Below are 26,993 nucleotides of genomic sequence, written 5' to 3'. Positions count from 1 at the left end.
GTTATACTGTTATACTCGACATGCTGTTATATACTGTTATACTTGACATGCTGTTATACTCGTGCTGTTAAATGTTATAGCTGAGCACGTCTAAATAAAACGAAATATAAATCTGTTATACTGTTATACTCGACATGCTGTTATATACTGTTATACTTGACATGCTGTTGAATGTTATAGCTGAGTACGTCTAAATAAAAACAAAACTGAAAATATGCTATACTATTATACTCGACATGCTGTTATACACTGTTATACTTGACATGCTGTTATACTCGTGCTGTTGAATGTCATAGCTGAGCATGTCGTCTTAATGAAAACAAAACTTTAAATCTGTTATACTGTTATACTCGACTTGCTGTTATATACTGTTATACTTGACATAATGTTCTAACTGACTATAAAATGATTATGCTAATATAATTGACAAACTGTTATACTTGATAGCTTTATTTGAATGAGAAAGTAATCATATTTTCTATACCATATAATTTGTAGAATGCACAATCGCTGCAATCACTGCCAGCCAACAGTCTGGACATGATTAAGCTGGACACCTATGGCTATTCGATGGGCTCGCCATTTCAGCAAGAAATGCTGAACGGACAGGCGATGGGCCTGAGCGGGGGACGCAGCACAAATACGCTGTGTGGCCTTGGAGGCGGTTTGGCTAATGGGGGTCACGAGCAGGGACTCAGTCCGCCCTATTCGAATCAATCGCCGCCGCATTCGGTGCAAAGCAGTTTGGCGCTATCACCGCACGCATATCTGGGTAAGATCAAACGGAATTCACATGTCTCTTGTTATATATTGTTATACTAATGTGTGAATTGTTATACTCGCATAGGCTCGCCATCGCCAGCCAAATCGCGACCCAGTTTGCCAACATCACCGACGCACATACAGGCAATGCGGCATGCCACACAGCAGAAGCAGTTTGGCAGCAATCTCAACAGTCTGCTCGGTGGTGGCAACGGTTCCCTTGGCCCGCAAAGTTCACCCGTTAGCCTGGGCATCATTTCGCCCACGGGCAGCGATATGGGCATCATGCTGGCACCTCAGTCCTCCAATAATGCTAAAAGCAGTGCAATAATGCAGACGTTGTCTCCGCAGCTGCAACAGCAGCAGCAGCAGCAACAACAGCAGCAGCAGCAGCAGCAACAACAGCAGCAACAACAACAGCAGCAGCAACAGCAGCAGCAACAACAACAGCAGCAACAGCAACAAGCGATTGGAGGTCTTGAGTTCGGTTCAGCCGGTTTGGACTTGAATGGATTTTGTGGATCTCCGGGTAAGTTGAATTAAATGCACACATTAATCGAATGCATTAACTAATTGTTATCGCTTACAGACTCATTTCACTCGGGTCAAATGAATCCGCCTTCAATACAAAGTTCAATGTCGGGTTCATCGCCATCGACGAACATGTTGTCGCCATCGTCACAGCATAATCAGGCCTTCTATCAGTACCTAACGCCGCCCAGCCAACATTCGGGCGGACATACGCCACAGCATCTGGTGCAGACGCTGGACAGCTATCCGACGCCATCACCGGAATCACCCGGACATTGGTCATCGTCATCGCCACGAAGCAATTCGGATTGGTCTGAGGGCGTTCAATCGCCGGCGGCCAACAATTTGTACATCTCCGGTGGACATCAGGCCAACAAGGGTTCCGAGGCCATTTACATTTGACATGAGCGCACCTAGGTGTTGTGCTTACTGCAGCCAGAGAGAGAGACAGAATGATGACAGGATGATAATGATGATGGATGAGCACTCAAAGAGCGCCCATTGGCCAGCCAGAGGGCTAGCAAAGTTTTTGACTTTTAATCAATCCAACAACAACACGACAAGATTCCCAACCCAATCACACACACACCTCCCTACCTCCCTTCCAACACATCCAAACAATCTCTTTTTTTTTGCCTAGAACTTAAGCTTTAATTTAAAACAAAACAAACGTAATAATTGTAGTAATTTAAATGATTAATCTTAATCTTTGTTGTACAGTGCGCGTTGAAATCGTATATCGTAAATGATATATCGTATATAAACACAATATATATACATATATATATATAGTTTTAAGTAGTTAGTGAACAGTTTCGCCCTCACACACACATACACAATAACAATAACAATTTGTGTGCGCAAAAGTTTTGAACAATTCAAAAAATAAGAATAGAAAACAAAAAACAAAATTTTATATACATTTTTTAATCGTAGGGAAAACCCGTTTCACAGCTTCCAGTAAAACATAAACGAACGAAGAATTCAAAACAAAAACATTTATAATTAGCGCAAATTATTTTTATTATTATTATGTATTGTAATTGTATTTTGTAATTGTCGGCCAACGTTTTTCTCTTGCGCCCTAAATAAGCTTAATTAAATTCAATTAGTTAACAATACAATTAGAGCATCGACTTCGTTTTACCGTGTACTATTAAGTTTAAACAAACACAAAAAAAAAAAACAAAAAACAGAATTCATTAAACTAATTGCATAATCTATTATAATACAATGTTTAGCTGTTAGTTTCGCAACTGAAGTGCTTATATAAACAAAATTGTTAGCTATACTATATATACATATATACGATTACAACAACAAAAACATTCTGCAAAAAAACTATATACATTTTTTTTTTACATTTAAATTTAAACTTTTTATGTAATTCTACATATAAATCTATTTAGTTAAGCATAAATTGTAAAAAGATTCTCATAATTGTTTGAATTAAGTTGAAAACACACAAAAAAAAAGACAACAAATTTTATAATTTTTCCGAGCTGAAACAAACAATTTTTTTAGTTAGACATTAGGCAAACTACAATTTAAGTTTATTAAATGAAAGCGATAAATATATATATTTTATGTATTTTCAAAAAATATGCAACAAATTTTTGTAATCGCGATTTTGTCATATTTCAAATTTGGTTTTATTTTATTATTATTTTTCTTTTTTTTTTGTAGTTTTGCTGAGCTCCCTTCTTATTTTTAAATGTGTAAATTGTACAATTTTTTGTTGTCCTAACTTAAAACAGCGAACGAAACATGCAAATGCAAATTTTTTTGACATAATAAATATAAAATAATTATTTTAAAATCAAAACACAAAATGGTTTTATTTTAAACGACTGGGTTTTCAGATGATCTGTTTGAATTGTTCAAAATTATATCTTTCCTACAAAAGAATTTCCCTTAATTGTTTGAAAATTGATTTCGTTCTATTTCCTTAGAACGTAAATAAATTTTATATTGATGTCTTTATAATCTTAATTGTTATTCTTAATCACAAATCAATTCGGACCATTGAAAACAATTTTATAACTTGATAATGGGAGAATCCCTCGAATGTAACTTTATGATCGGGGGCAATTCCCAATCTATTAGTTCTTGGAGCACCATAAATTAAATTTTTCAATCGTGAGAAACCAATTTTTAATTCAATCGGAACAACTGATAAGATATCAAAGTCAATTCGATCGAATCGACTTCCATAAAAGGTTCCTCTAACTGTCGATCAGGCATTATTTGCAATCGGAAATCCTCTGGGAATCATCGCAAAGTATTAACCATGTTGAAGACTCTTCTAGTTGCCACTTTGGCCCTTTCTCTGGCCTCAGCTGCTCCTCATAGTCAGCTGGATGGACGCATTGTGGGAGGAGCAGATGCCACTGTGGGGCAGTTTCCTCACCAGGTGTCCTTGCGCCACTTAAGCTCCCATATCTGCGGCGGCAGCATTATCGCTCCCCAAGTAATCCTGACCGCTGCCCACTGCGTCACCAGCGAAGCAACTGACGGCACATTGAAGGTGTAAGTAATTTTAGAAATGCTCCTCAATTGATCAGCAACTAAACAATGGTTCCACTTCATCTGTAGAACTCCAGCCAAGCAGCTAAGCATTCGTGCCGGATCCGTCGATCGCCAGAGCGGCGGAGTTGTCATCAAGGTATCCAAGGTCATAGTGCATGAGAATTATGGCAACTTCTTGAATGACGTGGCCATTCTATATCTGGAGAAATCGCTTAGCTACTCTGCCGTGATAAGGGCCATTCCTCTGGCCAGCTCAGATACTGCAGTGGGCAGCCAGGTGCTCATCTCCGGATGGGGTCGTCTCTCCACAAAGGGTCCCTCCCCTCGCTTCCTGCAATGGAATACGCTCAGTTCGTTGTCCAAGCAGAGCTGCATCAGCTCCACCTTCATGTTCACCAGCAGCCTGATCTGCTTGGCCCACAAGGAGGGCAACGGCGCCTGCAATGGCGACTCTGGCGGCCCGGCTGTCCAGAATGGCCAACTCATCGGCATTGCTGGCTTTGTCATTGATGGTTGTGGCAGCAGCAATCCTGATGGTTATGCCAAGGTCTTCTATCACCGTGATTGGATTGTTAAACATGCCAATTTGTAAGGTGGAAATTTCCAAATTTCCAGCTAGAGTAGAATTCAACCGATTTGAGATTTTCTTCAAGTAATAAAGTCGAGTTTTATTGAAAAATCTGTTTGTTTTGCTTGTTGTTGTTTAACCCGATTTTGAAACGCTTTTTTTTTACAATTCTTTTTAGTTTTTTAAATTTCTTGATTCATTTTTTATTTTAAGTAAAAATATTCCTGGCACTTTTTTTTCCAATATTTAGTTTTTTAAAGTTCTTGATTCATTTTTTATTTTAAGTAAAAATACTCCTGGCACTTTTTTTTCCAATATTTTCGGGTTAATATTATAAAATATCATATGTATCATATTGACTGAACATCAAAAATTGAAAATACAAAGCTTTGAAATTAATAAATGAAGTAATTCTTTTTTCTTAAATAAAAAAAAAATAATAATAATAATGAAAATTGCAACATAAAAATTTAAGGGCTGCTAAATTTAAAAAAATCACAAAATTGGCGGGAAAGGCAATTATATATAGTGTGAAAAACATATTAATATAAAAACGAGAGACAATTAAATAACATGCATGTTTTAGATACACTTTAAATCAAAACATTGCATATTTTAATTCTCAGTTCCGAGATATATATGTAAAATCGGTATGTTGCGGATATGCATCACGGCGATATAAAGGTTAACAATGCAAGATGGGGCATAAAGAGAGAAGAGAAGAGAAGAGGGGCCAACTTGGCTGATGAATGAGACAATTTTGGGAAGAATCTGCAATGCAAGCCGAAAGTGGCAGCTGTTTCTTGAATTCCCTGACCCAAATCTGAGACCGTACAGCAATGACGCTGACGAAGTTGTTGGCGTCTAAACTTGAACTTCATGGAGTGCAATTGCAGCTCAGTTTGGAGGTCAAAAAACTGCTGACAATGTCAAAAATGCTGCATAAAATGCAGCAGAGTTGAGCAAATCTCAATCAGAAGTCAATCGAGTATCAAGCAAGAACAAACAGAAAGATGGGTGAGTGGAGTTGATTTATCAGGGATGCAGTTAATCAGCAATCTTAAGCTTTAGCTTGCAACAGAAGTACAAGACTGATGGCAATGCTGCTGCTCTTGATGGCTGCAGTTGCCTGGGAGCAGCTGGTGGACGCCAGCAAGATTGCCTACAAGAAGCCACTGTACGGCAAGACGAGCTACATGAAGGAGAAGCGCTTTAAGCTGCGCACTACCAACAGTCCGGCGACTACAGAGGCGGATTGGCCCGTGCCCGTGGAGTTTATCATAAATAGCACGCCGAGAACAGCAGCCACAACGGAGAGGCAGACGGAGACGGCGACAGAGACAGGGACGAACAGCAGCACAACTCTCGCTGTCAGCTTGGAGTCCGGCAGCAACAGCAGCAGCAGCAGCACAACAAGCACCACGGAGTCCAGTTTGGATAATACACTGCCAACGCCACCGACGCCGCCAACGGCAGCGTTGAATCAACCTGTGCCCTGCACCTGCGGCGTCTTTCTCTCCTCGCAGATTAAGAACGGTCTGCCGGAGACGCCGCTGATCCACAATGAAATGGATCGCATGTTTCCCTGCAACGCCATTGGACGCAAACAGTGTCAGACCAAATGTCTCGAGACGGTAAGTGAACAGACTCTCTCTCTCTCATTAGTGGACTAGTTGACTCCCTCTCTTCATCCGCAGATTGTGCAGCATTTGCCCAACTCGGCGAATATTGTTTGTGCCACACTGGGGCACAATTGCCACAAGGAGCGTGCTTATCTCTTCATCAAGAACTGCCACAATCAATGGGTGAATACCAATCTACAGGCTGGACGCGAATATTGCTGCAAAGAGGGTGTTCCCTATCGTTGTCCATTAATCGGCTGATTTCATGTTGAACAAATAAAAACATTAGAAAACTACAATTTACAAATGCAATGTAAACAAAATCAAAGCAAGGCATTTATCGATTTATTGCAATACGCCGCTTAGTATTTTTAAATTAAATACTGCACAACTGGACTATCGATAGCGATGTGTCTGTGCACCACTGCTGCCAGCTTAGCTTATTTTATCGGCTATCGATAGGTTTCAAAGTTTTATAAAGTATAGCTAAACATTTAAGTCCAAAATTTTTCTTTGTGATTTGGGTTACATTATTGCTAATCCTATTTTAGAATCTAATATTTTAAATTTATTTATTTTATATTTTATATTTTAAATCATAAATTTTTCTTTGTGATTTGATTGCTTAGAATTTTGTAGCATTTTTTTTTATTTATCTTTTACCTCTTTTCTTTATATTAGTTTTTTCAAAACTGGCTTTTTTAACGGTCAAATTCTGTCAACAGTCGTTGCGACCTTACTTTTAAAACAAGTTGGCAGCACTAAAACACATTTGGAAATCAGCTGTTCCGTCTCGGTTTCAGCTATTTTTCGGATGCTTTCCAGCCAGAAACAGATCTTTTTTCCTCTGAAAAGTTGGCAGCTCTGGATAGAATAATCAGAAGATATTTATTGTAAAGGTGAGTGTGCAACAAATTAGCATTAAACAAAGTTAAAATACCACTTGCAATAATTTTCAATCAGTTTAAAGCCGACGTAGCAAGATGGTGTGTGTGCCGTGCTTCATAATCCCTTTGTTGCTCTACATTTGGCACAAGTTCGTGCAGCCGATTATGCTGCGTTATTGGAATCCCTGGGAGAAGAAGGACGCACAGGGGAATGTGATCAAGTCGGAGCCGGAGTTTCCCTTTGAGTGCAAGGGTGGCGTCTGTCCATTTGTTCCCGGTGGCAAGAAGCAGACGCAGGAGGCAGCAGCTGGAGATGGAGACGAAACAACCACAACAACAACAGCAGCAGCTACAACAACACCAATCCCAAAAACTGATGAGACGACGACAGGAGTGGAAACCAAAAAGGATAATTAGTTAAATTTGCATTTAGTTTATGTATTAGTTAGCCCTCTTTTTTTTTTTGAAGTGTAGGCATTCCATGTTCTTGACGAGAGGTGGGGGGTAGATAAATTAATATAAAAATCAGCAACAAATTACGCTTAACTTAACGTTAACGACAATGTTAAATCAAAGAATTAACTGTAACAGCATGTAGTAATATTAACTAATTAAAAGTAACGACAACAACTGTAAGCAGTTAAAACAAATTGTAATCATTATTAAATTTCAACTTCATGAAACAGACTCTGTCAAGGGCGTTGGGAGGAAGTTTTTATTAGTATAATACATAGTATTTTTATTGGCCACATCGCTACAAAATTCAAATTGTACTCTAAAATGGTTTTCCTTAATTTTAGCTACTTTGTGCAGTTATCGCGACCACTTTTGTACTACATTTTTAAAATCAGCACAAGTTCTGTTAAAATCTTAAATATGATAGTGAAATATACATACATTCTTTTTTTTGCAATTTGACCATCAAATTATAATCGATTTTGTCAACATTTTGACCCAAAACACCCATTTCGGTATATGACTTGTTTTCAAATCTTGTTACCTCTGTGAAACCATGATTATAACTCAAAAAATGTAAGATGCAGTTTGATTTCTAGGACCCGAAATTGTAGGATACCGTTCAGTTCGGTACCTTTTTAACTTACACAGTTGCTGCGTTAATTTTTTGCAAACTTCTTTTAGGGGAGATCTTCTACATCAGCATTTTTTCGAAGACTACACTTCTTTGCGCACTATATTGATACACTGACCGTAATTCAATGAAAGACACCTAATTTGTCCCATTTGTTCCCAACATCTACCTCTTTTTTAAGCATGTAAATTACAATGTTAAAAAACAACTTTTTAATAATTCAACGGGAATACTCAAATTAGTTCAATTAAAGACATAGTTCTCCCCCTATTTGAACTGGACCTCGGCATAACCATCATAATTGCTGCTGCCACAACCATCAAGGCAATGAAACTGTCAGACATAAATTTAAAAAACTTATAAAATGTATTCAATACTATTAAAGTCAAACTCACGTTTGGCGCTCAGTTCAATCAATGCGCACTGCCAACTTTTTCAAAGACCAAAGTCTACTCAATTTTATCGATTACTACAGACGGCTCAGAAAAAAATACCAAAGCAAACACTGAAAATTGAGCAGCTTGGCAACGCTACGAAGTGTTTTTTACTAGTGCTGTGATTTTTTCTTCAAACTACTGAATAAGTTCTATCGTATATTTTAGCACTGAACTAAATCTGTCATTTTGCTTTCTTCTTTATTAACGATGTTTATAGTTGATTTTGTTAAGTTGCATTCAATCATAAATGATAGTGCTTAATTTATTCAATTGCTATGGTTTCAAAACTATCAATGTACAAGAATTATATTTGATCGTGTATTTTAATAAACTGCATTTCTAAGACTTAAAATCTGATCATGAATAATAAAATAGTTAACTCGCTTATTTGAACTTGATCTGAACAACACGTCACAGCTCTAGCAAATTGTGCAGTCTGGCAACACTGCAGGGCGTGTTTACGTAGTGATGAATGCCGGTAATGTCGGCATTTCTTAAATTTGTTGCTGCTGGCTGATTGACGCAATCTATAGGCGATAACAGTCTCATAAAACGCGTATGATAAATCTAGAAACAGTTACAGTTCAGATATAGTAGGAGTAATATATCAGCAAAGATGCCGGAATACGTGCCATTGACAGGATACGAGCAATTGATGGATGCACTCAAAGTGCAAGCCAAAAAGAATTGCCTTATTTACATGTATTTCTTTGGCGAAAAGGACGGCAATGGTCGAAGCTGGTGTCCCGATTGTGTAGCAGGTGAGTAATAATAATTATTATTATTAATAGTTGATTAATAAATTATTATTTGTATGTAGTTGAGCAGAGTGTGGAGACTGCGTTTCGTGAGAATGCTCATCCGGATTCGCTGATCTATACGGTGGATGTTGGCAATCGTGATGCGTGGAAGGATATGACCAATAATAAATTCCGACATGATCCGTTCAATTTGACTCAAATACCGTCGCTGCTGCGCTGGAATGGCAGCGAGCGTTTAGAGGGCGATCAGCTGCTCAAACCGTCGCTGCTTGAGCTTTTCTTTGATGAGGCGAAGCTGGAAAGCTCCATAGATATAACGGTGCCATGCAAGTAACTGTATAGCTGCCCCAAAAGAGCGAGATGTGTATGTGTGTGAGTTGAGTGTGAGTATGTTTGTGTAAATGTTTGTATAAGAGAGAGTAAAATAAACAAGCGTTTTGAGTTTAACTCAGAACGCAACTCGACTCAATTTGCTCGAGACTCAACTCAATTTTTGGGGGGCTCGTTTAACAGCAGCAGCAGCAACGTTAGCAGCTGCCGCAAACCTGGCCGTCTGAACAACGTCGGCGTTTTATTAGCACGCACGTCGTCGGGCAGGACGAATCGTACGGCGCGTCGTCAATAGCAGCAGCAACAGCAGCAGCAGCGGCGGCAACGGCAGCAGCAACGATAAACAGAAATTTGAAGCGTTGCGCCCGTTGCTCGGTTTTTGGTTTCGGTTTCAGTTTCAGTTTCGGTTCCATTTCGTTTCGTTTTCGTACGCGTGAAACGTCTCGGACATTGTTGCGTGTGTGCGTGCGTGTGTGCGTGTACAGGTGTGTGTGTGTGTGTGTGCGTGCGTTCGCTCAACAAACAAATAATGTGCATAAAAACAAGCAACAGCCATTAAATATTAGCCAAATCAAATGTAGGTAAAACTCATACACACAGACACACACACACACAGCTGCATTGCTTGGGGGGTTGGGGTAAGTTAACTTGCGGTTAGTTCTGACAGATTTACACGGCGGTAACGGTAACTGTAGCGGCAGCTTAAATCCTTTAACAGTCGCCATCGACCCGAGAATAGATTTCCCTTACAGCCCTTACAGCGCTGACAGAGAGAGGAGTAAGATAAGTTCTCGTTTTATTTTTCTTTCTTTGGCAGCTGCTTTGATTGTGCGTGCGTTGTTATTGAAATAATTATTTGTGGGGCAGGAGGGGGGTTTGGTGTAAGCTGTAATGAAAGGCAGGCTTACCGGCAATAACTGTTGCGCTTCGTTTGTCCCCGCCTCTTCTTGCTGTCGTCAATTCCAAGGCTGCAAACCATCAAAGTTTGGCAAAAGATTCGGTTCGGTGGTTCCAAACAAAGCTTTATATATGTACGCCTTGTTTCAATTGAATAAAAAAAAATAATTTTATTGCTTTTTTTAACCATGATTTTTTAAATCAAATACATTTTTAAACACAGAAAATTCAAGATTTTGAAAATTAATTTATTCTTAACTTATGATTTAAATGCGAATTAAAATAAATAATTTTAAGGGTTCGGTCCTTGTTCCGTTTCAAAACCAATCCGAATCTGTTCTTCGAGACTCGTTTCAAAACCAGTTTGCAAGTTTCCTTTTGGGCCATTCACCTTTTTTTTTTCCTTAATTTAATTTTGTAATGTTGTTGGTTTTTAATGTACAAATAAATAATTTGCTTCCATTTGACTGTGTGGTGCTAATCAATATTTGCACGTTGTCAAAAAATAATAATAAAGAAAACCAACAAGCAAATAAGAAAAACAAATTAAATTAAACTAATTTAACAAATAATCGAACGATCGACTTAAGAACTGCTTAGTGTAGTTGCCCTTGAATATATTTTGTGTATATGGATGATGCGGAGATAAGTAATAACCTAGCAAATAACAAAAAGTTATGGAAATACTTAAGTACATATGTATCGCTTTATAAAAATAAATACACTAAATAATAGTCAAATTATTAATAAATTGAAATAAACACAAATTCTTTAATTAATACATATATATACATACGAATGGAAAAAAGTAAAATGCTTTTTAAAACACTATTTAAATTATAAAATCCAAAAATGTAACAGTTAGTAAAAGAATGAAAAAATAGTCGGAGCAAATTTTATTTTTTAATATACAATATATATACAATACATTGATCATAACTTAAAAAAAAAACATCTTTTTATGAGCAGTGATTTTTAGAAACTTTTGAAATTGAATCACGAAACGAAATTTGGGGATTCGAGGTCGAGAAGCTTATCGAAAAATGTGGTTAAAGCTTTTTTCCCCTGAAATGTGAAAGGATTTAAATGGATTTAATGGTAAGGGAATGTCATTTTGATCATGGTTTGGCCTCTTAATTTGCTCTGTATTTAAAGTTAATTCATTTCGTAAATCTCAAGTTTTCACTTTTAATCAATTCCTTATAGCTTAATTAGTATAAAACAACACTTTAAATTTGATTCTGAGACGTTTCATTGGAGACAGTCATGGTAAATTGGACAAAAATTTTGACTTGTAAAGTTGCTAAGTCAAATTTTGACTAACTTCAAACTTTCATAACTTCGTCAAAACTGAACCGATTTTTAAACGGAATACCATTTTGATGGTTTGGCCTCTTAGTTCATTCTGCATTCAAATTTAATTCATTTTGAAAATTTAATTATTTTCGACCAAGACTCGATTTCGAAGCTAAGGGTCCCCCCTTTGAAATTTCGAAAATTGAAAATTTTAAATCTCATGTTTTCACTTTTAATCAACTCCTTATATCATATTTAGTATAAAACAACACTTTAAACTTGATTCTGAGACCTTTCATTTTATTGTGAAAAATCATGTGAAACTAAACAAAAATTTGGGCTTGTAAAGTTGCTAGGTCAGAGGCTTGAGCAACTTTGAACTGTCATAACTTTGCCGAAACCCAACCGATTTTTAAGCGGAATGTCATTTTGACTATGGTTTGGCCTCTTAATTCATTCTGCATTCAAATTTAATTCATTTTGAAAATTTAATTATTTTCGACCAAGAATCGATTTCGATGCTAAGGGTCCCCCCTTTGATATTTCAAAAATTCAAAATATTAAATCTCAAGTTTTCACTTTTAATCAACTCCTTATATCGAAATTAGTATAAAACAACACTTTAAACTTGATTCTAAAGCCTGTAATTTTCTTGTAAAAAATCATGTCAATATTAAGAAATATTGTGTCTTGCAAAGTTGCTAGGTCAGGGGCTTGAGTAACTTCGAACTGTCATAACTTTGGCAAAACTTTACCGATTTTCAAGCGAAATATCATTTTGATTATGGTTTGTCATCTTAATTTATTTTGCATTCAAAATTGATTAAATTCGTTAAAAAAAATTGTATTCTTCTAGAGCTAGATTTTTACTTTGATGTCATAATTATTGTAAATAGCTGTTTCGGAACGTACCGGAACAGAATCTTTGGTTTGTAGAATAATAGTTAACTCTTTAAAAATTCATAAAAAAAAGCCATTAAAATAGAAAAAATTAAAAGTGTACTGCACAGAAGATCATGATATAATTGTAATGGTGAAAGCCTCAACTATCTTCACGGACAGAGACTCAAGATCATACGATCAGATCATGCATCGAATCACCTTGATGCTTGATTATGGTCCATAATTTTCCTCCCTTTTACGCAGGCATTCACACACACACACACACACAAACCTACACAAACATACACATACACATGCAGCCAAATGTGATTATAGTTGGACTTGCTGTCAACATTGCTTTCGCATTCCAATTTTTAGCCCCTGACATCTTTTTGGCTCATTTGAAAATTATAAAATCGAAAATATAAAGCAAAATCTATTTCGCTTGCCATTTCTTTAGTGTGAATTCTTGTTGTTGTTGTGTTTTGTTGTTGCTTCCTATTTCATTTATTTATTAATTTTTTCTTTCGCCGTCGTTTGTCAATTAAAAACTAAAAATTCTTAATGAGCCACGTAACAGGCCAGACAGCCATTGCTTTTGGCCTGAACGCGAAGGGGGGGAGAAGAGGAAGAGTGAGAGGGATGAGGGGTGGGGATATAGGAACGTCAGACCCTGTGAGGTCTCCTCAATACATCGTCCAAAAGTGGCAGCAAAATGTCATTAAAGAGCTAATAAAAATTTGAAAACCCAAGAATAAATTAAATTAAAGATTTCAAGAAGAGAAAAAAAAAACGCACACTTGTGCTTATACAGATGAAGGCTTACTTATAAACATCCCCATTAACCAATTCTCCGCCCCCCAGCACCTGCACTCCATTCAGCACCCCCGTCCACCTCCCCACCGCCCACTCTCCTCAATCACCCAAAAATAGATGCACACTTAAATATATTGTAGATATATTGTAGATATTGGATTTGCGAGATCACATTTGAAATGCTCCATTCGATGTTGTTGTTGTTGTTGCATTTGTTGTTTTAAATCACTCAACGCGCTGTTGATTAGCATAGCTTTCTAGACACACACACACACACACACTCTCACACACACATAGCTGCAGTGCGATTTATAGTGTCATCCAAAATCATAATTTATTAATAATTTCTATACACACTCAGCAGGTGTGGGTGTCGCAGTGTGTCACTGTGTGTATTTGTATCTGTATCTCTGGCACGAGTATCTGCGAGCTTTGTATATTTTTTTATTTTATTTAATTGACGCATTTAGTTCAACAACAACAGCAAACATAGAATATTTAATGCATATATCATCAATATGTATGGATCATAAATGAGAATGCAAATAAAAAACAAGCGGATTAGTGAAGCGCACTCGACAGTAGGATACCCTGTGCCTTTATTCTTAGATGCTGTTCTGATCGCCGAAGATTTGATGCGCTTGCAAAACGCTTTATTAAATTATTTTGACTGATGCACTGAAAAAAAGACCAAGTTCTAAAATCAAGAACATTCATCTTAAATATTTTTGCCTTAAAATAAGATTATTTTAAGACCAAATAATAATAATTTTTATTTATTTTATTTTTTGATTTTAATTTTAAGAACATTTATTCTTAAAATAAGAATTTGGTCTTATTTAAAATGTTCTTAAAATCAAGATATGTTCTCTTAATTTAAGAATTTTATGTTCTCGACGCATTTTTTAGACCAAAAATCTTAGTTCTGAGACCAAAATCTTGACTTTAGAACATTTTTTTTATCAGTGTACGGGCTTCTCTTCACTTCTCCTCTGCCTGTTACATACATACTGCCAAAAACATTATACCCTTTTCTGCCCATTTTTTATGGGCACAGGGTATAATAAAAATTTACATCCAATAGATGAGCTTTATCCAAAATTAGCGAGCACATAGACAATTTGTTAGCGATCATAAGACGTTAAAGTTGGAGAGGCATTGAAAGAGAGGGGAAGAAGCGAGTAAAAACACTTTGCCCAAAAGAGTATTGAGAAATAGTGTATATGAAATTTAGTTGAGAAGAATAAAACAAACTTTACTTGCTGACTGCCTTATTTTCTTGAAAAGTCGAAAAGTAGAAGTGAGAATATAGTTAAGATTGCATAAATGTAATGTTTTGCCAAAAAAATATAAGTAGAGTAATAATTCAAATGAAAAGATTGTTAAACAAAAGAGTAAGGGAAAAGTTGTTGACCTATTGTGAAAGATGGTAATAAATAGAATATGAATTCTGAGAAAAGCAAAAGTATGACAAAAAATAAATGCTATGATTTCAGAACTGGCTTAGATTCGATTCCAGGCAACTGCTGAGGAAGCATTTGCATATTTTTTTTATATTCTCTTTTTTTTTTTAAACTAGTTATACCTGAGCAACCTCACCGGGAAATTATTCAAAAGTACAAAATTTTTTTATTGTAGTTGATTTTATGATGATTTTTTTCATAAGTAACGATATCATCTAAAATAACTATAGTATTACAATTAAGTTGAGAGATCTATAAATTGAGCTTATTTTCTCGCAGTTGATGTAATTTTGGTATTTATTTATTGTCATTATTTCATTTTAGAACTTGATCTTAGAATTGATTATTTTGCCAAAACAATTGCGCGACAAGCTGTTTTTCCGAACATATCAGATCAATCTTACGGCGATAGTTCGATAACCACACTATCGATAATAGACACTTTCGCAGTCTCATAGCCCTTATCGGTCCCTTTCTATTCCACGTTGGTCTTATTACTACAGCAAAAACTTTTTATTTTTGCTGGGCGGTTTGCTCTCAGATAAGCGTCCAACCAAACAAACCAAATGCCGAAAGGCAACAATAACAATAACAACAACAATAGCAACAACAAGTACAAGCCAAATAAACAAATGAAGTCGACGCTTCTGCCGACTTCAACGTCGACGTCGACGTCGACGTCGACGCTTGCTGTGTCGCTAATGACGACACATGCAGTTCGCCAAACGTAGACCAGATAAAGGGGGAAGATGAGGAAAGGGGGGCGGTATTTGAAAATCGTTAACAGCGTCAGCAGCGACAGCGACGTCGGCGTCGACGTCGACTTCGACGTCCACCTTGTCTACGGCAGTTACAGTTCGCAGTTGAGTTGCGACGGCGACGCAGTTTTGTCTCCACGTTCCGTTTGGGGTACGGTACGAGTACGCGACGTTGTGGTGCGGGGTGGTGCGGGGTGGAGCGCTTGTTTGGTTCCGTTGCTGTCGACGTCAGCGTTATGATTGTGCTTGCTGTTGTTGTTGTTGTGCATGTTATTGCTGTGACAACGCAGTCGCTTCACTTTAATTGTAATTATAATAACAAACAAAAACCACAGCAATAACAACAACAACGACAACAACAACAATAAAAAGCATAAGCGCGGCGAGCATCGATCAATTTTGTTGACGATCGTTGACTGCCGCTAAAAAAGCAACAACACCGCGCAGCAACAGTCAACCATCGACAACAACAACGACAACAACAACAACTATACACAAACACACATCTGTACATGTGTACAGAACACACAAACATACAAATGCACTCAATATCAGAGCGTGATCAACATCATCACGATCTGGCAACAACAACAATTACAACAACAACATCTGCGGCAGCAGCAGATTGATCGCAATCGAGCGGCATCTGCGGCACAACAACAACAACAACAACAACAACAACAGCAGCAGCAACGCCAATGGGGTAGCTTAGTTTTGATAGGAGCTTTGAAGGTGGAAAATATTAAAATATATAAATTTATGAATATGTGTCAGTAATTTTGACATAGATTTGAGATCTGAAAATCTGCAATAATTTCTTAAAATATATTTAAATCAAGGCTCCCAAAACTTTGGTAAATGTTCGACATAGAACCAACCTTTGGTTCGGTTCGTGAATCGATTTAAATACCATCTCAATCCAGGGTTTGGTTTTGAGCCTTGGTTCAATTAAATAAAAAAAAAAAAATAATGATTGCTTTAAATTTTTCTTGATTTTTTAAACAAAGTAAACCGATTCAGAGAGGTTTTGTTCAGAACCGGTTTGTAGCCTTGATTTAAATATTTACATAAGACATGCATATGTTATTATACGATAAAATGTATCTTAGGCTAAATTCTTTTTTATGAAAAATTAAAAGTTACCACCTAATATAAAGATAATAATCAGTTTCAGTTCTAAATATATATGTATATACTGTTTGAAAATTGGGACTACAGTATAATCAATAATTTCTGACTTAATCGTAAAGAAACCCAATTTTTTATTGATCAACTGTTTATTTGTGCTTTGTTTTTACAATGATTAGAAAATGTTATAGAAATTTAACGAAAAAAATCGTAATTAGTATATACGACTTTAACATATGTATGTAATTTTTACTCTATTCCTATTCGTTTCAACAATAATTGACAAATTAAAATAAGATTAGATTTGCAGGCAATTAGAATTTATTTCATCAACAGTTGAGTTATCAAAGTCAATAGATATTTTGCAGGGTATTCAATAGTCGTGCTGAGTATATTAGCATTGGTATCCGAAACCGAACCGTTGATCGTTTCATTTCGATTGACGACTTCTGCTCGGTACGAATTCGGTACGAATCGGTTCGGTTCTGTTCCGTTCGTTTCGATAATGTTTTTCATTTTCATTTCAATTTTATTATTTTGCGTGTGTGATTAAAATCGTGTCGATGTGTGTGTGTGTGTTTGTGTGTGTCGGCGCATGTATTATACACAAAATACAACACACACACACACACACACACACTTACACTTGCACATGTGTTGTGTTTGCTACTGATTCTGATTCTGGCCGTCTGTCTCAATGGGTTTTCTATTTCCAATTTAGTTTCCATTTCGATCGGGTCGAAGCAGACGAGACCACACCAGAGTCTAATTCAGTCCATTTGACGCGTTCTGCTTGAGCGATTCTCTAGCGACAATCTCTCACTTTCTCATCACTTTCTACCCCCTGCCCCACCGATCCAATTCGAAGATTTCATAAAAAATATAAAACCGCGCGCGTAATTCGTCAATGATCGTTGATTGATGTCGATTGCGATTAGCGATTACCCCACTTATCGACACTGTGTGTGTGTGTGTGAGTGTGTGTCATTGGCTGATAAGCGCGCATAAATTACGTTAAGCTAACGCTGATTGAAAAATATCGTGCAACGCGCGTTTTATATAATATATATATATATATAATTTTGTTGTTGTCTTTTTTACTTTTTTTTTTGTTGTTACTGTGTGTTGTGTAAAAAAAAAGAAGAGAAGAGAAACGTAAAAAAGTTATCAGAAATCAATGCGATAAGCGGTTAAAGCGGGAATCGCAGCAGCAGCAGCGACAGAAGTTAACGGTAGCAGCGCCGCAGCTGATAAACAAGCGTTTGAGGTGAGTTAAAGCTTTGAGTTGAACTCAATGCTGAGTCGTGAGTTGAGTTTAGTTTTGTCAATTGAGTTGAGTTGAGTTGAGTTGTCATTCCTGGCGCCTGCGTCTGCGCCAATCCCATGATGACGTCGCCGCTTAGGCAGCCAAAAGCGCAAAGATGAGAGCAGCAAAGAGAATAAGAGAGAGAGAGAGAGAGAGAGAGCGCGCGGGTGTACCGCAATTGGTTTCTATTCTGTTTTTGTTTTTTTTGTTGCTGCAAGAGAACAAATCGAGCGCAACAACAACTACAGTTACAGCACGCAGCTGGCAAAACAAACAGCAGCCGCAGCAGCAGCAGCGCCGACAGCGACACCGACAGCGGCAGCGGCAGCGACGTCAACGTTTCAAGCATCCACGCTGAAAATCAGTGCAGGCAACCGCAGCGTCGTCCTAGGCCATGTGCGGCTAACGTTGTTTTGTTGCCTTGGCTGCAAAGAAATGTGTGTGTTTTTCTCTAAACATCCAATTGAAAATAATCAAAAGTAGCTAACAAGCAAAACAACAATAACAACAATAACAACAATATAAATATTAAATATTTTTTGCTGTTTTTTTTTAACGTTGTGTGTGCGCGAAAAATATGTGAAAAACGCTGCTTGAAATTATGTCCGGGCCAAGTATAAAACGAATATAAAAATAATAATAATAATCAAAATAATAATAATAAAAAAAAAGTATATTTAGCGCGTGTGAGCAAAAAGTTGCAAATAATTGTATATGCACAAATACACGAGTATATGTAAAGAAAAATAAAAAGAAAAGTATATTTAAATAAAAGCGGTGTGCAAAAATTTATGCGAACAACACGCAACAGCAACAACAGCAACAAACAGCAACAAACAGCAACAAACAGCAACGACAACGACATCAGGAACAACATTTGTTGTTATTGTTTGCTTTTATAATGATGATGATGCACTGCTGCAGCAACAATAATAACAACAGCAACATCAACGACTGAAGACTAAGAGCGGCTGTAAAGAGCAAAAGGTAAGTGACCTCCTGCAACACCAACACCAATACCCATACCAACACCAACAGCGAATGCCAAAAACAAAAAGCTGCCAACAAGCAAAGCAATTAATGTTTTCCTTGTTGCCTTTATGTTGTTCTTGCTCTTGTTGTTGTGGTTGTTGTTGTCGTTTTCTTCCTTTTTTTTCTTGCCACTCGAGCGGCAAACAAAATTCCATTGCATACGCACAGGGGCCGGCAGCTGTTGTTCCGCAGCAACATTATCAACAGCAACAACAACAACAACAACAACAACAGCAACATATAGAGACAAAAAATTGTCGGCAAACATTTTATTGAATTTTATTGTTGTTGCTTTTGTGAGCAAGCAAAGCGCATGCGTTGAGCCAAAAGCTCAAAGCTCACACTCCAGTTAAGGCGTTACTGCCAGCCTGAGAGAGCGCAAGAGAGAGAATGAGAGACTTGAGTACAGCTGTGCAAACGTTGAAATGACTCAGAGCACGCTAGTCACAGTTTAAGTCACGCTTAAAGGACAGTCACCGTCACTTATAATCGATTTGTGAACTGACAAGGTTGTGAATGAAGAATGTCTGAAGAAATCTTTTTAAATAGTTATTGATAAAATGTGTATCGACACAGAAAAAAGAAAATTGAAATCCCAAATTTTCTTAAACCAAGTACGAATACTTGATTCAAGCACGATTTTTCATTTGGCTGTCAGCAAATATTTTGATTTACGAGGCTCTGTCGTATTTTTTTTTCTGTTAGATTAAATATTTAAGGCTTCTTTGACTTTTTAAATGTTAGGTCTTCGTCATTTTATCCGCATAGTGGCTTTATTGAACACTAATATCCTGAACACATACTTATAAAATATATCAAGAATCTTAAACTTGAAATTTAGAATGATTTTATTTTCTGTGTAGTTTTTTAGGCTACAAACTACCCAAAATATGGAAGTGTTTTGGTTCGCAGGTTCGAACCATACAGTGGAACTTAGATTCAAGGTTCTTTTTTACTTTATTTTATTAGAATTTTTTTTTGCAAATAGTTTAACATAGTTTTATGGTTCAAAAACTCCATCAGTCGACAAAAATATAAAAAGTTATAAAATTACTTTGAATATAAAATTGAAAAATACAAAAATTGAATTGTAATTGATCCGACATTTGTTGCATGAACAATCGTATTAGATCTAAAACTTCAAGCTTCAATTTTATTTGCTAGAATCTGTAATTAAACGGCTGTCTACAAAAATATTGAATAGAATTATTAAACTTAAGGAATTCTGTATTTTTTTTTAGTGTGTCACTTTATTGTCACAGTTTAGCGTAAAACAGTGACTTTTTCTAACTCACTGTCACAGTTTTTGCAAGGACCTCATCACAGTCACTCAAGTTACACGTGCTGTCGCAGAAATTTGAGTTTGATTGCCTGGCGACTGAGCAGAGAGCGCAGTTAACACTCAATGGGTCAGCTGGCTTGAGTCATAAGCTGAGCGCAAAACGTTGAGTGCTTTTTGTGCAGACATTTTCACGCTGTTTTCGTGGCCGCTGCTGCGACTGCTGCTTCCTTGACTTTATCAACCTGAAGCCAAAAATTCCAATATATCCGAAGGCTATCCTTATCCAGTTACATTCGAATACACCCACTCACTTATACACTCCCATTCGCACTCACACACATACAGTCAGCATCTTCTTGTGCGCGTCTTCGAATATATTTTTTTTTTGCTTCTCTCGTTCTCTTTATGGCCGCATTTTACGATGCCTTTGCCAGTCATTGTCGTTTTGCTTTCTACTTTCATTCTTGGCCTGCCTTTTTATGCCACTGTGTGCCTTTGCTGTCTTCCTCAAAAAAAAAAAATTAAATTTTCGGCACGCGGCAAGCAGCCCCTCCTCCCTCCTCACTCCTCCCACCTTCCAATTTTCTTACTTCCCTACCAAACGGCTCCCCCCAATAATAGTCGCATGTAAAACGCAGCAAGAACAAATTGGGGCCATTAATTGTAATCAAGTCAGATACCTGAATGCTTAAATCAAATCCTTACACGTTTATGCGTGCGTCCTTGTCGTGATAATGTTATCAGATGCATTGTACATTAGTTCTTATCAAATCACTTTAGGTAGCTGCAAAGAAAAGGGTCAAGTAAGCAGTAATTATTTTGGTAGGATTGGATTAGTGAGTGAATAAGTATTACTCACATTCATATTAAAACATTGTGATATTGAAAACTTTATTTGGGAAGACTTGTTTTCTTTGTGGACTGATAAATCAACCAATTGATTGTAAATTGATTATGTCGTGATTTAGAGATATATAATCTGTAATCGAGATTTTTCACATTTTGATTTCTTTGTTTTTGACTTTCCACGCTGAAATTTGAAATTGTTAATTTATATTTGGGTTATCAGCTGAAAGCATTTAATAATTTGAGATAAACCTCTACTTCAGAGCTTACAGCTTGTTTTTTTATACCTAAAACGCTTGTACATTATTTGTTGAAAAAAATTGCTCGTTTATCTGAAGAAGATGATTCAATATGTTCTATTTTATTAGAAATATCGGAATACCTTGTCATCAGCTTTTTTATTACAATATCGACAAACAAAGAGAATTTTATTTTTTTTGTTCTATTAGTCAGATTAAATTTCGGTTTTCACCCCGTCTTTTGATTCATAAGCTGCCAGGAAGATTCAGTAACTTGTTTGCATGAACATAACTCACACTGAATACCCCTACTATGTTTTAGATTACATCTAGCAAGTAAACGAGCTGGAGCTCGACAAAGTTGAAGATGTTGTTGAAAACTTTTTCTATACCCTGACAAGAGGGTTTTTAACATTTATAAGCAAGTATGTAACAATTTGAGGAAGATACACATGTATTGGTAAATAAAAGACCAACATTCTCATCATAGATTGCTGTAATTTGTAGGGTAGATATTCTAAAGAAAAGCTTGTCGTTTTTTTTTTTTTGTTTTAACAAAGTTATTATTGCTTTAATTTCGTGAGTCAGTTGTGTTGAATACCAGAAAAGTTTGTTTTAGGGGTTGCCGTGATTTGTCTTCACAGTTTCCTTCCCTCAATTTTTTCTCATCTACTTTTACTGCTTCTTCTACATTTATTTATATTTTTTTTGTTTTATTTTTTGCTTTAAATTAAAAAGTTGCGGCGTTATGTTAAAAAAGCGAAAGTTGGCATTTTGCATTAGAGACGTCAGAGCGAAAACAACAACAACATACGTGTGTTCTCTTGAAAAATCCGTGATATACTTGATTCTCACTCCTTCGTCTATCTTCTCCCCTTCTTTTCGCCTTCGCATTGCCTTTTATTTCTGTTTTTTTTTTCTTGTTATGTTTACGAGTTGTTGTTGCCTCTCAAGTTTAATATGTTCCCCAAGGGCCTCATTAGTGGCGCCCCCTGCCGACAACTGCCACCTAATATAAAACATTTGCTTTGCACTATTTGACGTTGTCGTCGTTTTGGCCTGATTTTGGTTTCGCATTTTTCCTACTTTCTTTCATTTTTCTTTGTATGGGATTTCTGTTGTTGACCAAAATAAAAGTTGCCAAAATTGAGATTAAGGTTTTACGAACTTCAAGTGGATGGTCTAATGAGCGTTATTATGATAGGTATTATTTATTCAGATGGAGAAAATTAAAGAAAATGGAAGAAAATGGAAGAGAAGTGAATAGAGGATGAAAACTGCAGTTTCTTAAGGTAATAAAATAAATTAAATTTTATTGTGAATTACGTTGATTGCATTAAACTATAAAACATAATATAATAAATTATATTTATCCAGTATATATTAAGCGGTGAAAAGTCACTATCGAGTTATTTAAAAATTAAATGAAAAGAAGATAAGCGGTATAATATTATGCAAAATTTAGCTGTTCAATAAATCACAAGGCAAAAACAAACATATTATGAGATTAAATATATATAAAATATTTAAAAATCAAATGAGAATATGAAAAAGCTGAATTAATGAAGGTTGAATTATATATAATGATAAATACACTAGGCAACAAGCAAAATATTACACTAACGAAATCCGTATTTAAAAGAAAACCAAATTTTATAAACTATAAATAAAAACTTTTCCATAAAAAATTTTAAGGTGGTTGTATTTCCCAAATGTATTAAAAAAAGTGGATTTGATTCGTGTAATAGCCAAAAAGTTAGATTTATTTGCAAAGTGAAATTTAATAAAATATTAAAAACCCAGAATATCTGCTATGATTTAGCAACATATGTTTCATAAAATCAATGCCTTATTTTTTTGTTTCAAAGCTTTTCGATATTTCACAAAATGCAAATCGTGATTACCTATTCAGAGGCCCAGATTTTACACGTTTTTCACGATACACACACATACTACACTACACCATGCTCTTTCCCCATTTACCTGCCTGAAAAGTTGTGCACAAAAACGACAACAACATAAAGTCAAAGTTTTGCGAGTGACCTAAAGTAATATTAATGGGCATGGCAGTTCATTGTTTAAATTACCGCCTCTTCCATACACTTCCCCCCCTTCGCACCATTGCCCATGCCACGCCCCAAAGTGCTGTCTGTGTTGGCTGCTTATTAGAACAGAATGCCGGACCGCCTATGCAAACATCAACAGCCAAGAGCAAACAACAACAACAACAGCAACAACCAGAACAACAACAACCAGAACAACAACAACAATTATAAGCTGTCTGGATGGAGCAGCACTCAGCATTTATTTGCATACAACAGAGTGAGACGGCAATAATACACAGTGTGTGTGTGTGTGTGTGACAAACGCGTGAAAATGCTGAAAATGTTGCTCCCTCCTCCAGTAAAAACAACTTAAGGCGCTAAATTTCCTGCTGCTTTACGTCAATATACTCTGTATTCTTATGTTCTATTTGACAGTGACTTAAGCTGTTTGTAGAGCTTTAAGAAAAGACTTATCATTTAAGTTCCAGTAACTGAAAACTGCTATATTTTAAGATTATTTCTCTCTTGTATTGTTACATGGGCGTTTCGATAGGAAAAAATCGAAAAATTGGCACATTTTCAAGTTTTTTAAGATTTTTAAACAATTTATACATGAATTATTGCACTAGGATGAAAATATTGGAAGTTGTTTCTAAAAAAAGTTGAGGTTATGTATCGAAAAGCTTATCAAAATGCAAAATGCACTTTAATTACAATAATAAAGCTGGTTAATGACTAAGGAAGCTGAAATATGTTGCATAAAAAGTGCAAAGAAAACATATGGCCAAACATAAGCCATTAAAAAAATGCATATATGTATATATAGTATATTATGTAAATATATTTGGTAAATTTATTTGGTATATCCAACTTTGAAATATTTTCTGTACAGGGTATTAAAGTCGAGCAAAGAAAAAAACAAAACAAATTTCTTATTATTATTATGAAAACGCCGTCCTGCTGTCAAAATGCCAAAAGTAGCGCATACGTGTCCCAAACCACTTGAAGGACACACGCATGGAGTACTGACTTGGGGTGTTGACAGAAGGGGAAGGGGGGGAGAGGGAAGGGGGGTGTAAGGAGCGGAACTGTTGCTGAAATTGCTGAAGCTGAAACCGCAATGTCCATGCCAGAAGGCACTTGCGAGCTGTTTGTCCAGGCTTGGACTGGCATTTTAAGTGATTTAATGTTTGGCTTTTGCTTTTGCTTTTGCCGAATTGATGACGATGACAAGGGGAATGAAAGGGCATTGGCAAGGAGTGCCTAAAATTACGGGTGAAAGCTGCGCATATTCAGCATAAATCTATTTACAAACAAACTTGCAACAGCTTAGTGCGAACGAGAGAGATAGAACTAGAAATGGCCAAAATGCGTTGGAAATTTATGCCACAGGTGTTGCCTACATCGCAGTCACAGTCGCTGCCGCAGTCAGCGTCACTTTTTAGCCACAATAAAACGCGCTTAAGGCCTTATAACTTAATATCAACAGTGCGGCAGCGTCTTGTCATTCGGTTCACTGTCTTGCCCCATAGCTGTCCAACATGGCGTATGCATATCAAAATTGTATACATATCTAAGACCATATGACAATTGGCTAATGACAAACGTCTACGGGTAACTAATTTGTAACTGAGGCCACTTGAGCTAATTTATGATAATTTGCTGCTATTTCCACTTGAATGCTGTATTTCATCAGGTGACAAAAAAGGCGTAGGCAGGGGTGTGGGGAGTAGGGTTATAGAAGATAGCTAAAATATTTGCTACTTCCTAAATCCACCCACATAAAATTGAAAATAAAATTTCAAACTCTAGATCTCACATTGCTTGAAAGGTGTTGAGTATAATTTAAAACTTTGGTACTATTCAGAGAAGAGTATATTATAAAAGATACAGATATAGTATGTCAAAGCTTTCATTTTCATAAATATTTGCGGTTACACAAAAATCGGTTGCAATAAATTAATTAAAAATATTAATAAAATTTTTAATAATTCATATATTTGGTTAGAAAAAGATTAACATAAAATGTATTTTATGTTTTCATAATTTAAAAATAAATTTAATTTAATTTAATATTTTTGCATTTGAAAGCAATCATTATTAATTTCTGGGGCATCGACAATTGGTTTTTCTGTGCTTTACAAAAGAAAGGGCACAAAAGGCTAGTCACCACAAAAATCTTAACTTAGTCCACGAGGACTTATATGACTACTAGACTATTTTATTTATACAAATATACATGTTTGTTCTACAAATTTCAATAAAATCGAACAGTTGATATTTTGAAATTTGTTATTATAAATTATATAAAATAGTTTTTTTTTTTTTAAATGTTCAACAGCTACATGAAATAAGTTTTGCATGAATTTATTAATTACATAAAACAACTAATCTAAGGAATTTTAATGCCAACACTAGAAATGTGAAGTGAAAATCTATTATACATTATTGTTAGCATTTATTAAATTAATAGTGAAATAAATTCAAAATTATTTCACCAATTCCGTTCAATTATTAAATTTGAAACAAAGATTTAATTTCTATAACAACTTGCCATTCATTTACATAAATATACCTGTATTTACCGAGTGTCCTCAAAGTGAAATGAACACATTGAGCAGAATTTTGAGTTTGTCTGCTTCGGCATGCATGAGAAAATAATTAATAATTCATGTTGATTTGTATTTCAATAAAGGTCGCATTTCAATTGCAATTTATTTACACTTTGCCAAATTTCTATTTACATTTTCGACTTTAAAGTGTTCTTCTTACTGTTGTTAATTTAGAAATTGAAGAGCAAATGAAGGGGAAAAAGTATTTTCATAGTTCGAATATTGTTACGGGAGACACTTGATGTCATTTAGGCTTTGACTGTATCGTGTGCAGACTGATGTACAATAGCTTATGACCTGAAGAGTGCAGAAGGTTATTGTGATTATGTGCAAATATTTGGGAAATTAATATAGACAACTCCATGCCGAATTCGAAACAGACGAACGGAAATCTTGCACAAGTTAAAATATGTCCCTACAAAAAAAAGAAAAATTAGATAGTATAATTAAAAAAAAACAATCAAAAAATGAATTCTAATTTCTTACTTAAAAATTAAAGTGAAAGAGAGAACAAAAATTTTCAATACGACTTAAGAATTAGTTTAGTTCTTAGTTTCGAGCTGATCAGTGTTGTGCCATTACGCGTAATTTTTAAATGTCTACACATTGGTGACGACGATGTGTAAACAATGTAGACAATCCGTAAGCAATGTAAACAATCCGTAACAATATTAATTATATTTTATTTTTTGGTATTCTTAGTTAATATTTCTGTCTCCTTTAATAATGTCGATTAATCCTGTACTTAAAATTCTTATGGAGCTCGACAATGTGTTTCAAATGCACTATAATCAGGGGTGACACAGAAAGCAAAACAGCCCGAAAATCTGCTAAAACTCCATACATCTTCATCTGAACAAGCGAGCAGAAAAAT

The 26,993-nt window shown here is 35.9% G+C and overlaps 6 protein-coding genes across 6 annotated transcripts in view; all 6 read left to right on the top strand.

Moving 5' to 3' along the window:
* Nucleotides 1–2,773, top strand: part of LOC117782823 (neurogenic locus Notch protein) — a 47,961-nt gene extending 45,188 nt beyond the window's left edge. Inside the window, exons 7-9 of the mRNA XM_034619873.1 lie at nt 499–772; nt 848–1,291; nt 1,352–2,773. Of these exons, the coding sequence (XP_034475764.1) occupies nt 499–772; nt 848–1,291; nt 1,352–1,695 (1,062 nt within the window). The 3' untranslated portion in view covers nt 1,696–2,773. The remainder of the gene's footprint in view (nt 1–498; nt 773–847; nt 1,292–1,351) is intronic.
* Nucleotides 2,774–3,533: 760 nt separating this feature from the next.
* LOC117783447 (serine protease SP24D-like) lies at nt 3,534–4,493 on the top strand. Its single transcript, XM_034620859.1, has 2 exons — nt 3,534–3,822; nt 3,889–4,493. The coding sequence occupies exons 1-2, from the start codon at nt 3,584–3,586 to the stop codon at nt 4,412–4,414; spliced, it is 765 nt and encodes a 254-aa protein (XP_034476750.1). The 5' UTR covers nt 3,534–3,583; the 3' UTR covers nt 4,415–4,493.
* An 895-nt stretch (nt 4,494–5,388) lies between these two features.
* LOC117783458 (follicle cell protein 3C-1) lies at nt 5,389–6,335 on the top strand. Its single transcript, XM_034620869.1, has 3 exons — nt 5,389–5,407; nt 5,462–6,024; nt 6,088–6,335. Exons 1-3 carry the CDS (start codon nt 5,404–5,406, stop codon nt 6,271–6,273), a joined length of 753 nt encoding a protein of 250 aa, XP_034476760.1. The 5' UTR covers nt 5,389–5,403; the 3' UTR covers nt 6,274–6,335.
* Nucleotides 6,336–6,820: 485 nt separating this feature from the next.
* Nucleotides 6,821–7,680, top strand: LOC117783479 (UPF0729 protein GD16342). Its single transcript, XM_034620892.1, has 2 exons — nt 6,821–6,911; nt 6,976–7,680. Exon 2 carries the CDS (start codon nt 6,996–6,998, stop codon nt 7,314–7,316), a length of 321 nt encoding a protein of 106 aa, XP_034476783.1. The 5' UTR covers nt 6,821–6,911; nt 6,976–6,995; the 3' UTR covers nt 7,317–7,680.
* A 1,206-nt stretch (nt 7,681–8,886) lies between these two features.
* Nucleotides 8,887–9,656, top strand: LOC117783467 (thioredoxin domain-containing protein 17). Its single transcript, XM_034620880.1, has 2 exons — nt 8,887–9,187; nt 9,247–9,656. Exons 1-2 carry the CDS (start codon nt 9,043–9,045, stop codon nt 9,519–9,521), a joined length of 420 nt encoding a protein of 139 aa, XP_034476771.1. The 5' UTR covers nt 8,887–9,042; the 3' UTR covers nt 9,522–9,656.
* A 5,964-nt stretch (nt 9,657–15,620) lies between these two features.
* The window catches only part of LOC117786792 (cAMP-specific 3',5'-cyclic phosphodiesterase-like), a 74,620-nt gene continuing 63,247 nt past the window's right edge, over nt 15,621–26,993 (top strand). The window contains exons 1-3 of the mRNA XM_034625188.1: nt 15,621–15,785; nt 16,185–16,332; nt 17,945–18,024. Of these exons, the coding sequence (XP_034481079.1) occupies nt 15,621–15,785; nt 16,185–16,332; nt 17,945–18,024 (393 nt within the window). The remainder of the gene's footprint in view (nt 15,786–16,184; nt 16,333–17,944; nt 18,025–26,993) is intronic.

This window comes from Drosophila innubila, chromosome X, assembly GCF_004354385.1.
Source record: "Drosophila innubila isolate TH190305 chromosome X, UK_Dinn_1.0, whole genome shotgun sequence".
NCBI lineage: Eukaryota > Metazoa > Arthropoda > Insecta > Diptera > Drosophilidae > Drosophila > Drosophila innubila.
The sequence above is the reverse complement of the archived record's forward strand: the minus strand, read 5'-3'. Positions and strand labels throughout refer to the sequence as shown.